Here is a 13,228-nt window from a genome sequence, read left to right as displayed (position 1 = left end):
GGTGGTGGCGGTGGTGGTGGCGGTGGTGGTGGCAGTTTTACAGGGACAGTTTTACCGAGACAGGTTACAGAGAGAACAAATTAGACACAAGCGAAGGTAGAGTGAGCCAGAGAATGAGAAGGATCCAGAAGATTAGAACAGATTGCCAAAGTTAGTATGAGGCTAAGCAGAGCGATTCAGTCAGAAGCTGAGAAAAACCGGATTGAATCAGTCAGCTTGAAAGCTTAAGATTGGATGGAGGCTAGACGCTTCCAGGACTAGGATTAGGGCTAGTTAGAACAGAGAAAGCAATGCTCTGGACTCAGCCCAAGCTACACTGTATATTCACACAGCTTGGGTAAGGCTCTCACCTCATCCCCCCATGTGAGGAAATAAAAGTGACATTTATAGAACTAGGCCAGCCCAAGTTACAGAGCAATATCAAAGGTCATGGGTCAAAGGCTGCCTCTGTTTCCTGTTACTAGTGCCTATCGGACGCTTTGAGTCCCTTGACTCATTTTTAAAACTGGAACAGTGTCCTCTGACGTACTCTAACCAAAGCACACTGGCTAACAGGATGGCTGGCTCATAACAAGTGTTCAGTATATGGAATTAAGCCTTAGAACCCTGAAGACATTTCCTAGGAGCAGGTCTAAATGTGAAGGCTATCAGACATGGTGGCACACAACTTACTTAAATCCCGGCATCCTGGAGGCAGGGGATCTCTTGAATTCAAGGCCAGCCTGGTCTACATAGTGAGTTTCAGGATAGCCAGAGCTACACAGAGAACTCCAGTCTCGAAACAGCAGCAGCAGCAGCAGGCAGCAGAAAAACCAACGAGGTGGGAGTTTGGGCCACACGGTGGGATGAGTAGGATACTGAGAGGGTTCAAGGATTGCCCAGGGACTGAGATGTGACCAGGATCAAGGTCGCATCTGAAGCCGGCAGGGATGCTAAAAAATGACTTGTGGGATGTATCTCATCATTAAGCATGTGCCCCCCAGGATGGCCCAAACTCCCACCAGTGTTCTTTACTTCAGTACAGACATTTTAAATTATTAGAACCTTTTGTGTCCTACTTAAAGGTTCTAAAGTCATGAAGGTATTTATGGAATCTCACTCTTCAAGTGTTAAGTGTTCGAGTTTATTTTTGTCTGGCTTTGCTGCTGCTGCTGTTGTTGAACACCTCTCTCAGCTGTCTGTCTACTGAGACATGAAGCAATCCTTTCTCTCATCTTCACAGAACCATCCTTTTCCCATGATTAGCTTTTCACCCTAACGGGCTTATTCTTCGCTGGATATACAAGCGATTAGTCATGCCATCCATTACGGCCGCTCAGTGTCAAACATCACTAACAGCCGGCCCCATCTGTGACGATGCAGGAAAGCCAATTTAAAAAACCCAGGCCTCGTGTTCATCCAGAGAACCCAAGACAGCCTGCCTTTCTTCAAATGATAAGAAGCCCCACGGGGATCCTTTTCAGATAGAAATATGCAGTCCTCAGCCACAGCTGACAGGAAGTGCGTGCTGTTTACCCAGAGTGTCTTTGAATGATGGCTTGCCTCAGCCGTGCCTCTGGAACCTCCCACTACCTGACTCAGGGTTGAGCTGAGTCACCTTTGGGCCCCACGTCTACAGCTGAAGGGAATGTTCTTGGTTACCAACTTAAACTGACAGACAGACCTTCATTTGGCTTCTATATGTCTTGGCATTATCATTTACATCAAAACCAGTGTCAAACTGAGGGAAGGGGCTGTGTGTCCCTTCCTTGTGAATGTGCTTCATCAACTTGCATGGCATTTGTGTGAAGGCAACTGTGGACAGCCGAGCCTTTCATTTCTCAAATCCCCAGTTCAGGAGTTAAGACGGAGCAGAACCTGACATGGGCGTGACAGCTAAACATTTACTACACCAGGCTGAGAGCTTCAGCCTTACCCTTCTACTAAGGTCTGCTGTTTTTACTTCACACTCGGTATAATTTATATTTTATTTTATTTTATTTTTATTTTTATAATTTATATTTTAAAAGAACTTAGAGATCACGGGCCAGGTTTCTGAAGATACGAATTCAGTTGTAAATTACACACTGTCTGGGTTGCTGATAGCCATGTTGTTGTAGATAATTGGATTTTATGCTTGGCAGACAGGCCAGCACATCACTACTGCCGGTATAATTGATCACCCTACTCCCTCACAGTGCCACCGTCCCCAAGGTTGACAGTGGGCTGATGACATACTATGCATGTGTAATGGCCACGTGTCCTCTAATGTCCTTAAAATGTCAGGACCGGTGTACATATTTTAAAGTACTACAGATCACTCTTTACCTTGAAAAGAAAGGGAGATTTCTGGAAAAAGCTTACATTATTTCGTGAGTGTTCTTTAAATGTCATTACACATGTATTTACTGCAATCTGAAATGTCAGTCGCAGTAGAGGAAAACCTCCTCCACAAGAGTGCCAGGTGACTGAAAGTACTCAACATAGTTTTCAAATTTGTAAAATTTTATTCTTGGAATGGCAATGACAAACTCTCTACTCCCAAGGAGTCCAAGAATGTATTTCATAACCTCATATTCAGTTAAAGATGAATAAGCTAAATAATTGCATATATGAAAATTAACCCATATTTTTATGGACTAAAAAAGTAGGCATATTCTATTAATCCAAAGGTACCACAATGAAAAACAGGCAATCCCTAATCAGGAAGATTTTTTTTTTCAATAATATAACCAAATGGGAAGTCATTCACAATATATAAAGAGTGCCCAGAAATCAATAATAAAAAAGCACACCATAAATGGGCAAAAGACTTGAGAGGTCCCTTAACAGGAGAGTTTGAAGTACTATATCAAGTTACCATAGAGATTCAAACTAAAACCACCACACACTGTCTCTGTTTCCTACGTAAATGGCTAAGATGAGAAACTTAGACTACGCCCACTGATGTCAGAGCGTACAGTGGTCGGAAATCTCACATTCGCTCATAAGAGGCCAGGCTGGAACAGCCACCATGAAAGCGTTTAGCTTTTACCCTTGAAAGCTTAACGTATGTATATCCTTCTACCCAAGCTCCTCCTCCTTATATGTTCACTGTGATGCAATTAAATGAAAAGAAACCCATCTCTTTATTTACACTAACCATTTGAGTGCTCAGTAGCCACATGTGGCTTGGGCTGTCTACACTGAACAACGAAGCTAGAAAGCATTTTCATTACCGAAGAACGTTCTCTCGGATATCACTGTACTAGAATAGCCACAGCCCAGCTATGCGTGCATCATCTCACAATGAGAACACCCAGATGCCCGTTAGAGTAGAATGATGTATTGACACAAAGGAGTACATAGTAGAGAGACTACTTCATCGACAATTATACCCAATGAGGTAGGGAAAGTGTGCAACGCACTGTTGAGCAAAACAACACACTGCATGATCCCAATAAAGTGCGACACACAGGCAACACTATTTGTGGATGCCATTGGCACAGGATAGCGAGTGGGGAAGCATACGAAGGAGATCTGGGTGCAGGTGAGGTGGTGTTTCCCCGCAGGGGCAATGCTCAGCTTGTGAGAATTCCTTGAGCTGTGCCCTGGTGATGGTGCACCTTTCTGTGTACAGAAAAGAAGGGAAAAGGATGGAAGAAAGCCGAGAGGGAGGGGGGGGAGGAAGGAAAGAAGAAAGTGTGATGGGAAAAATAAAAGAAGGCAGAAGGAAGGAAGGAAGTGGGGGGGGGGAAGGGTTTCAGATTCGTAGTTTGTCAATCTCCATGATGTAACGCCTCCACCATGGCGATTTTAGAGCTACCAGTAGTTAACCCGTTTGCTCACGAAACTCGTAAATATTTTTAACTATTGGCTCCTGAGGGTGACATTTCTGCTAAGAGAGAGAGAGAGAGAGAGAGAGAGAGAGAGAGAGAGAGAGAGAGAGANGAGAGAGAGAGAGAGAGAGAGAGAGAGAGAGAGAGAGAGAGAGAGAGGAAAAGAAGGAAAGAAAGAAAATCCCTAGAGACCAAGAAGGGTAGGGAGGTTCGGCACTCCCTCCAGAGGGAGAGATTCGGGTATCTGAAGCTTGAAGTAGGGTAGGGCTGCTCCATCCAGGAGCTAAAGTTAGGTTCCTCTGACTGTCCCCAGCCTCTTAAATGAGTGTGCGTGTGCGTGTGCATGTGCATGTGTGTGTGTGTGTGTACGGGCATGTGTGTAGGGACATGTGTGGTTGGAGTGGGGACCGTGCCGTGATCTTTGTCCCCTGAAGCAGCTCTGCCAGTTTCCCTTTCGAAGGAGTCTGGTCTTCCTATTCAAGCCTCTCTCCTGGGGTACTTTCTCACGCGTGTGTGACAGCCACACTTAATTCTGAGACAGGGGACTGATGCAACACCAACTCATACACTCTGTGACCTCATCCAGCTCCTTCTCTGCACTTGGCTACCAAGCCTGTGGTAAGAGGGAGTGGGGACAGCTCCTGCAGATGGCTTATATCTAGCCTGCATTACAAGGCTGGGTGAGCTGGTTTATGGAGAGGGGGAATCCCGATGACAGCTGTCAAAGATGCTGGACAGTCACTGTGCCAAGCTGGGCTGATGGGAAGGGAGAGAAGATTATTCCTTGGGGAGAGGAGCAGTCTTAGGAGGACTCTGCAGGGAAGTCTGAGTGTAGCTTCATGGCTATCGCTGTGGGATTAAAAGTCAGGAAGGAATCAACCTTATTGAGCATACTCTGTGTTCACCAAACCCTCAGGTCACATTGGAAACTCGGCCCAATTATCCCATTTCACAAGGGGCTAAGCCGAGGTTCAGAGGAGTTAACTACATTTGCTCCAGTGTTGGCTGAGCCTGGCTCCTTCAGACTTAAGTGCTGCCCCTGCATTAGGGTACACCTACACCTACAACCTATCCTTTGACCCTTTCCTGCTGAAGACACATTCCATCCAGGGATGCAAGGGCAGAAGGCTGGTTGGGGGCTGAGGGGCAACAGGTGGTGGGGTGGTGAGGAGTGTGGAGGGCAATGGGCAGAAGGATGATTTTCTCCTAAACTGCAGAGGGAGGTGCCCTCAAGTTTTAAGGAAGAGGGGTGGGTTCAAAGAGCAGCCTCTAGAAGCAGATGGCTTAGGGACTCACAGGGGATGCAGGGTCCCTGGGTTTCCCCTTCAGGTTCTGTTCCCTTGTTTCTGAAGCAGGCAGGCTGTTCATTCTGTGGTGGCATCATAGAGGACAACCTGCCTCTCCCAAGCCCTGGGAAGCGTTCCAGGTGCAGGGAGAGCCAAGTGCAGGGGTGGCTAACTCATGGGAGCCCTTGGCAGAGGAACAGTGGTGTGCTTACAAATCCTCTAGCTGCAGAGTAGGCTATCCTCCATGAACCTGGCTTTGGGTGACAACTCCAGGGATCACTATTCTCTTGGCAAGACCACGAAGTGTGGAGATCATTTGCCTCCACCCACACAATGCTCACACTCGAGTTCCTCCTCTTCCCCCACCGTTGTCCCACACGTGTCCTGTCCTGCTGGTGGCTTCATCCCACTTCTCAGCACCCGGACCCTGACAGCTCCACAATTTACACCTCCAACTCCAGACTCACCCTTGAACCCACCAGGCTCATATGTCTGGCTGTCTGCCTGCCTCTCCACCCTGGTGTCTACAGAGCATCTCAGATGCAGTGTGCCTTCAAGTCCAGCCCAGTCAGGTTGCCAGCTAACCCAGGACTTTCCCCAGCTCAGTCAGTGACAGTCCGGTCCTTCTGTGTGCTCAGCTCCAAGCTTCTCATCCTTCCTTCTCATCCACACCAAATCCGAACCACTTCACTTTCTAGTCTGTTTCCGGCCTCAACCTCTGCCCTAGGCCCTCTCACTACACCCTGACTACTTCCTAGTCTCCTGACCACCTCCACCTCTCCTTTAGTTCCCCCCCCACCTCCAGTCTCTTTTGCCATACCAGGGTGATCGAAACTTTTTTTAGCTTATAATCTTCCAAAGAGTCCCAGGAAGCAAAAGCTGACCATGGCTTCCCGGGCCACGCATCATATGACTGATGTGCCAACTCTGGTACCTTCCATGTATTCTTCAAGGCCACTGTTCCTCCTGTGCTGGAACAAGCCCTACCAGCTCCCGTTGCTGAATGTTCCCACTCAGTGTTCTTTTGTACAAGCCACGGGTGTGATTCAGTCTTCCCTCCGATAACCCATCCGCCATCGCACCAAACAGTGTTTATATTTTTGACAATTGTATGTGTGTGGGTGTTTTGCTGTATTTGTAATTGTAAGTGTGTGGGTATGTTGCTGTATTTGCAACATACCACCCCAACACATTATCAATAAACACACACCCTGTCTATGCTCATGTGAGTGTGTGTGCACACGTGTGTGGATGCCAGAGTGCCTCCACTATCCCTTCCTATTTTTTGAGGCAAGGTGTCTCCCTTCTTGAAGCTCACTGATTGGCTGGCCAGCAAACTCCAGGAGTTTTCTGTCTTCACTTTCCCAGAGCTAGAATGACAGGCCCGTGCCACCACATCTGGCTGCACTTGTATGTTGATCCAGCTGTGGTTTAGTTAAAACTGAGACCTGATCAACTCTCATTCTAGTCTGACCCCCTCATCTTCTAGCCGGACTACCCTGGTTAATTCCTTTACTACTTCGAGCCTCAGTTTCCTCATCTGTGGAATGGGTACACTAACCTTTCTTCGCAGAACTTCTTCAAGGAAGTAAGGAGGCCTCCAGAAACACGGATCCGAAGGCCTTGGAAGGGTTTCCCCACACTATACCTCACAGCATCCCTCTAGCATGCAAGCCTTTGTCAACTCCCATTTTATAGTGAAGAAACTGAGGCCCAGGAGTGAACAGCTAAAGTCCCTTCCCCTCTAGTGACTTGCTTCACTGAGGGATGGAAAAAAAAACTAGTGATCTATGGATATTTCCAGCACGCATTTAGAGTGACTCTGAGTTTATCTCTAGGCTCATTGAGAAAGAGTACCATAATTGATTAGTGATGTCTGCTACGGACACAGAAATGGTGGAAGGTTGAGTGTGCTCCATTATTTTCCCTGTTTGCCCTCAAGTCCTTCCTTCTGTTGATAGCAAAAGAGGTAACTATGACAACAAGAAGAGCAAAGACACACTGTACTGTGAATGTCTCCCAAAGGTCCATGCATTTATGGCAAATGGTAGAGCCCTTAAGAGGTGGGGCCTTGCCACAAAGTCAGATCACCAGGGATAGACTTTTGAAGAGGGTGTTGGGAATCCAGGGGCTCCCTTGCCTTCAGGAGGTAAACAGATTTCCTCTATCATTGCTACAATGTTCATCACTCACCCCAAATCACATGTCCAACTGACCGCGGGCTGAAACCTCCGAATCATGAGCCAAATAGCCATGTCCTCCTTAAGGTTAATTGCCCTGGTATTCTGTCACAGCAACAAAAAGCTAACACACGGTCCAAATCCCATCTACCCCTGGAGCCTCACCTCTGTTTTCCCATCCCTGCCGTTAAAGACATGGCTAATACAGAGATAGACTGTGGGGCAGCTCTTGAGCATCTTTTCAGAGCCTGATAACCAAGCTCAGCTCCCCCCGTGGCCCCTCAAATCTGAGCAGCGAACTGTAAGATTCCACCCGTTTTATGGATGAGCAAACTGAGGGCTTGGGAAGGTGAGTCGTACTCCCACAGATGGCAAATATCAGTGCTAGGGTGTCCCCATGCCACAACCCAACCGTACCCTTACTTTGAAGGGGTGGGGGATGTCATAAGCATATTGGGGGGGGGGTCCTGCCAGGCTATGCTTCCTGCCAGGCCTCTGGCAGCCACCATGAACTTGACAGTGATGACACTTGACACTTGACTTCTCCATAGATGGTGGGGTATGTCTCCCCCTCCCTCATTTGCTTTGCTCCACGCTTAGTCTCCAGTCTCTTCCACCCCACCCCACCCTCAAACAACAACTTCAGATCTGTCCCCAGAGGCCATAGGGGAGCAGCTAGCCCCCACCACAGAGGGAGCTACATGGTGCTGCCATCTGCTAGATGACAGTGAAGAGGATGTGGAGCATCTGTGCTTAGAGCCTGGGTCCCCAGGGAGTCCTAGGCTGTTCTGCCCGGCAGAGCCCAGATGGAACCGATTCCCCCATCCCCAGACTTCCTGAGGAACAACAGACCTTCTTCACACTCAGGGCCTCAGGCAAGAACTCTGCCTGCTGGAAAAGGCTCACAGACAGCACTTCAGGCAGAGGAAGCCCCTTTCCTTTTGCAGCCACATGACCTGCACACGCCCAGTCTTCCCTGACAGGGTTTCCCTGGTCTCCTCTTACTTGTTCTTGCTGCATTTTTCCACCAGTCTTCTCATCTTCCCAAGGGGGCTGCTGCGGAGAGCTGATGGAGGTGCCCTCGAGGGGCAGAGACAAGCTGAGGTATCTGAAGGTGAAATGGGATTGGATGTTAACTGACCTACAGCCCAGCCCGTTGTGGCTGATGTCTGCCTAACTCCCAGGAGCCGGAGATGTACACTACATCCCCAGGGTCTGCAGGCGCTGGCCAATCAGTTTTCAGCAGTGGTTTAGCACCATTTAACCAGCCACCTTGCTCTCTGCTCCAAGGTAGATGTGACCCCTCCACTCTCTGCAGACTTCCCAAGCTCTGACTCCTGGATGGAGGTCTTTCTTTGGGAAACTGCTGGGCTTGGTCTTCCTTCCCGTGGGCTGCATGTCTAAACCACAGGGGCTTCCTTCCCGTGGGCTGCACGTCTAAACCACAGGGGCCAGGGGAGCAGGGGTGTGAACAAGAACAAACTGTCTCCTACTCTGAGTTTTCCAGGTTTCATGGCTGCGGCATCTTTTCACAACCTGGCAAGGTCATCAGGAGAGCTAACATATATATATATAATGTTATGTTTCTCACTGCGCAGAGCAGTTCTAGATTTTGTGTGTGTGTGTGTGTGTGTGTGTGTGTGTGTGTGTGTGTGTGTGTGTGAAAAAGGAGGGGTGTGTGCCCTCAGATGGCCATTCCTGGGCATCCTAAATATTTCTTTTCATTATTTTTAACGTTTTAAAAATTTAAGACAGAGTTCCCTTCTGTAGCCCAGGCTGGCCCGGAGTTAGAGATCTTCCTTCCAGGGTTACAGGAATGCTCCCCGTGTCTGGCTCCTAAGAGCTCTGTTGGAGGCTTTTCAGGGTTTTGAAGCAGCTTTTCTGCACCCCTGCACACTTTCTGCCCCCCTGCACACTATACCTCCAGGACCTGAATGAGGGACTTCAATCTGCATGGTGGCAGAGCTCAGAGGGTATTGGCTTCGTTTACTTGTTCATTTGCTCGGCCAACAATGAGCTTGGTGCCGTGGACAGCCAGACAGCAAGGCCAGAGGGGACCTGCTTCCCGGAAGCTCACCTTCTGCTGGGGTGTGGACAGGCAAGCAAGCATAAAGGTAAGTGAGCAACTTCTAGACTTCTAGATTGTATCTGAAGGGGCAGGGCAAAGGGGCTCCAAGATAGCAAACTGTTGGCCTCACTCAGGACCCCCAGGATTCACTTGGGCAGTCAGCACTGATGGGTGTATGCACAACAGGGAAACTTAGGGTCACTCATATTTCTGGTCTAAGGGCTAGATTCAATGGTGGTACCCAAATCAATATATATACAGTTTGCATCATGAACTAGATAGAGATAGAGACGGAGACAGACAGAGACAGATGGTCTAGAGGGAAGATAGATCATTCAATTTGGGGCAGGTTGGGTATGAGGTGGGGTGGGGGCAGTAGAAAGCAGAGGGACCCAGGAAGAAGCTGGGACAGACAGGCTGGGGAGCACCAGCCCAAGGCTGCAGCCAGAAGCAGGGCAACAGAGCAAGGATGAAGTCTGGCTGTGCAGAATAAGGAGGGGGCTGTGCTGAACCCTGGGGCTGAGCCACAGGGACAGGTGTGGTTCCACTCCTCCACACCAAAAGAGCCATGATGGACAGCATCTGTGATCAGAGTGGCTGGAAGAACCTAGGAGGGTCAGGAGTCAAGAAGGTGGAAGCCACCAACAGTGTCACATACAGCTGGGCTCTTCTTCTCCACTCCCCACTCCCCTCTTCCGGGTGGCCAGAGCGTTACCACATCTGGTTCTACTCTTGGCAGATGAGCCTACAGCTGGCCTCTTCCCTGCCATATAAGTGGCAAGGATCCTGCCCAGATTCTGACTAAATCTCATCCGCATGGGACATGCAGCCCCTGCCCCCTTCACTGGCAATCCCTCAGTATTTTAGGAGTTAGCCTCTGGGGCTGTGACTATGTGAGAAAGATGTGCTTAGCCCAGGACAGCACAGACTAGAGGTAGAAACTCAAGCAAACCTTAGTGAGGGTGAGGTGAGAGGCAGTGTGTGTGTGTGGATACCGGGGCAGCAGGTGGTGTCCTCTGATGTCACCTCAACACACAGCCTGATTTCTCAACCATCATGCATTTTCTTCAGTCGGTGGGGGCTTTCTGGTGAGAGACATGGGATGAATTTCCTTAGGGAGTCAGCCTCCCAGGAGCATAGTGGGTAGGACCCGAATCCATTAAGCATCATTTGTGGGCATTTAAGCTTTGGAAGAACTGAAGGCTTCTGTTTCTCACAGAAGCCATCCATCACAGGACACCATCCCACTAAAGGGCCTGGAAAGGCTGGCAGGGTCTAACCCGTTTGTAACCCATCCTCCTGACGCTCTGCACACTGGGTTGGCCATGGGGTTGTGGGCGGGCAGAGAGCGCATGATCAGTATGCTTCAGAGGAACCATGATCCACATTTTGGGAACAGGACAAAGTGTGAGACTTTCAGGTTCCAGGCAGCCCACTACAGATGTTGGGATGGCCTGTGTGTGTGTCCCTCTGTCCCCACCCCCAGATTCAGACCCTCCACATTAGCCCTGGTCAGACTCAGTGCCTTAGACAAACATTCCGGTGCCATCCTTACAGCTCTGCCCCTCTAACTCTGCAGTAGCTGGACCCCAGCAGTGATGGAGAAGAAAGAGACTTACAGGGGCAAGGGCGTTTGAAGGACATGTAATCCTTGGAGCAGAACAGCGGAGCCAGCCTGCCCACGAGCACAGCTCTGACTTCTCTACTCACCTGTGGAGACACAAACAGGCAGGTGATGGAATGCCTACAGCATCCACCACGTCCAGGGGCTGAGCGCTTACATCGCGTTGGGGGATGGGTCTTAAGAACACGTTCTTAGTCTGGGATCCCTGGGCTACAGAGTGTGGAGTGTGGATACAGGAATATCACAGGGGTGTTGAGGTCACAGCGATGGGGGTGGGGCAGATCTCCGTCTTGGGTGGACCTGGAGTGGGAGTGCAAAGCCATGGAGTTCTATCGAGGACCACTTACTGTTCCCATGTCTTCCATGGGCATCCCCAGTGCCTTGGGGCTGTAAGGTGTGGACCAATTCTTAAAGACAGGTCCAGAGTCCTCATTTCATAGAGGACGACAGACCTGGAGAAGGGAGAAGCTTGTTCATGGCTTCGTGGCTGGCTTTGGGAGGGTGTTCCCTGACTCCCGGTTCAAACTGTGTTATGATTACTGCTCTAAGAACCAAGAGTGCTCTTTTGAGGCTCGGAGAAGTCATGTAGCTTGGCCAAGACCACACAGCTGCCAACTAACAGGCTGGGGTGAGAGCTCAGATCTGCTTCCCTCTCATGCCCCAGGCCAGCCAGCACATCCCTTTAGAAGGTCTGCATCGGGAGGCAGAGGCAGACGGATTTCTGAGTTCGAGGCCAGCCTGGTCTACAAAGTGAGTTCCAAGGACAGCCAGGGCTATACAGAGAAACCCTGTCTTGAGAAAAAAAAAAAAAGAATATAATATAGGCAAGTGGAAGGGTGATGCCTCTTCCCTACCCATATTTATCCCCACATGAACTTGGTGTGACACCTGATTTTTCCATGCTGCTAGGCTGTGCTGGGCCACTTTAACGCTCCTTTTTTACAAGGGGAAACATTTTCAAAGTAATATCTTCTCATGCTACACTAAATAACTGAACCTAATCAGTCTCTCTTTGTGTGTCCCCAAAGGACACAGCACGGGCTCTTACTTCTTAGGCACACTTCACTTCAGAAACTAAAATGCACTTTAAGAATTTTGTTGTTGCTATTGTCGTTATATTTCTATGTGCATTTTGCCTGCCTATATGCCTGTGTCCACTTGTGTGTCTGGTGCCGTTAGGGACCAGAAGAAGACATTTAGTTCTTTGAAACTAGAGTTTCAGAGAGTTGTAAGCCACCATATAGATGTTGGGAACTGAACCTGGGTCCTCTGGAAGAGCAGCCAGTGCTATTAACTGCTGAGCCATCTCTCCAGTCCCCTTAACGGCACTTGTGGGGGCGGGGGGCGAGTGGGACCACAGATGCTGAGTCCAGGGCCTCTTGCAAGGACGCCAGTGGGAAGCAACCTGTCCCTTCTTGGTGGCCACCAGCCTCTCTGATTGCATCATGCAGCAGAATTTACCTGTGAGAGTCAGACCCCAGGAATCCTTCTCATACGGGCTTTCTGCTCCGAACATGCATGAAGTCTGGATGGCGCCCATTGGCTGAGCACACTGCATGGAAACATTGGCTTTTCTGTTTAGAAGGTGAACAAGGGAGCTATCTTTGGGTTCCCTTGCTTTTCTCCTAGATCCCTTAATACTAAAGTCAACGCAGCCACTTCCTGGCGTTGACTCTGGACAAAGCACTTCACCTCCCTGAACCTCACATCCTTCCCAGGGAAGCAGGGATAGGCTTGGAATGGGCTTTAGGAGCAGCAGGGCTGTGTGAACAGGCCTCATGGTGTGTGACAGGCCTCATGGTGTGTGACAGGCCTCATGGTGCTCCTTTTGTTCTTAGTGGGGGACACCTCTGTGAGTAGGGACTTGTCACTCACCTCCCAACATTGTTCAGTGTTGCCTGTGTGAACCCTAGGCTGGCCTGACATCCATTCTTGGTCTCCATAGAAACCAAGGGAGAGTTTTGACCCAGGGAGGAGGGCTCGGGAGAAGGAAGAAAGGAGGAGATTTCTCAGGCTGCTAAGAGGACCAGTTCCACACCAGGAGATTCAAGAAGAAATTTTGAGGCCTGTGAACCTTGCTTTCAAAAATTACATGTGAGAACTGATGTCTGCATTTCACATTGGTAGACGTGCAGGGGATACTGTGTGTATGTACAAGTACATACGTGTGGATGTTAAGGGGGCATGCCAGTGAGCAGATATCTTATCCTATTGCTCCAGATCTCTCTCTCTCTCTCTCTCTCTCTCTCTCTCTCTCTCTCTCTCTCTCTCTC

At 49.3% G+C, this 13,228-nt stretch overlaps 1 protein-coding gene across 2 annotated transcripts in view; it reads right to left on the bottom strand.

Annotated features, from left to right (window-relative positions):
• Positions 1-13,228, bottom strand: part of Bean1 (brain expressed associated with NEDD4 1) — a 47,249-nt gene that overhangs the window by 24,187 nt on the left and 9,834 nt on the right. The window contains exons 2-3 of one of the 2 annotated variants that reach the window (XM_021220747.2): positions 11,303-11,407; positions 10,951-11,041 (exon numbers count right to left, since the gene is read on the bottom strand). The exons of the other annotated variant lie outside the window; for it this stretch is intronic. Coding sequence (XP_021076406.1) covers positions 10,951-11,041; positions 11,303-11,326 — 115 coding nt within the window. The 5' untranslated portion in view covers positions 11,327-11,407. The remainder of the gene's footprint in view (positions 1-10,950; positions 11,042-11,302; positions 11,408-13,228) is intronic. 2 annotated transcript variants of the gene reach the window in all.

This window comes from Mus pahari, chromosome 20 (genome assembly GCF_900095145.1).
Source record: "Mus pahari chromosome 20, PAHARI_EIJ_v1.1, whole genome shotgun sequence".
In the NCBI taxonomy this organism is placed as follows: domain Eukaryota; kingdom Metazoa; phylum Chordata; class Mammalia; order Rodentia; family Muridae; genus Mus; species Mus pahari.
Note: the sequence above shows the minus strand (reverse complement) of the source record. Positions and strands in the feature narration are given on the sequence as shown.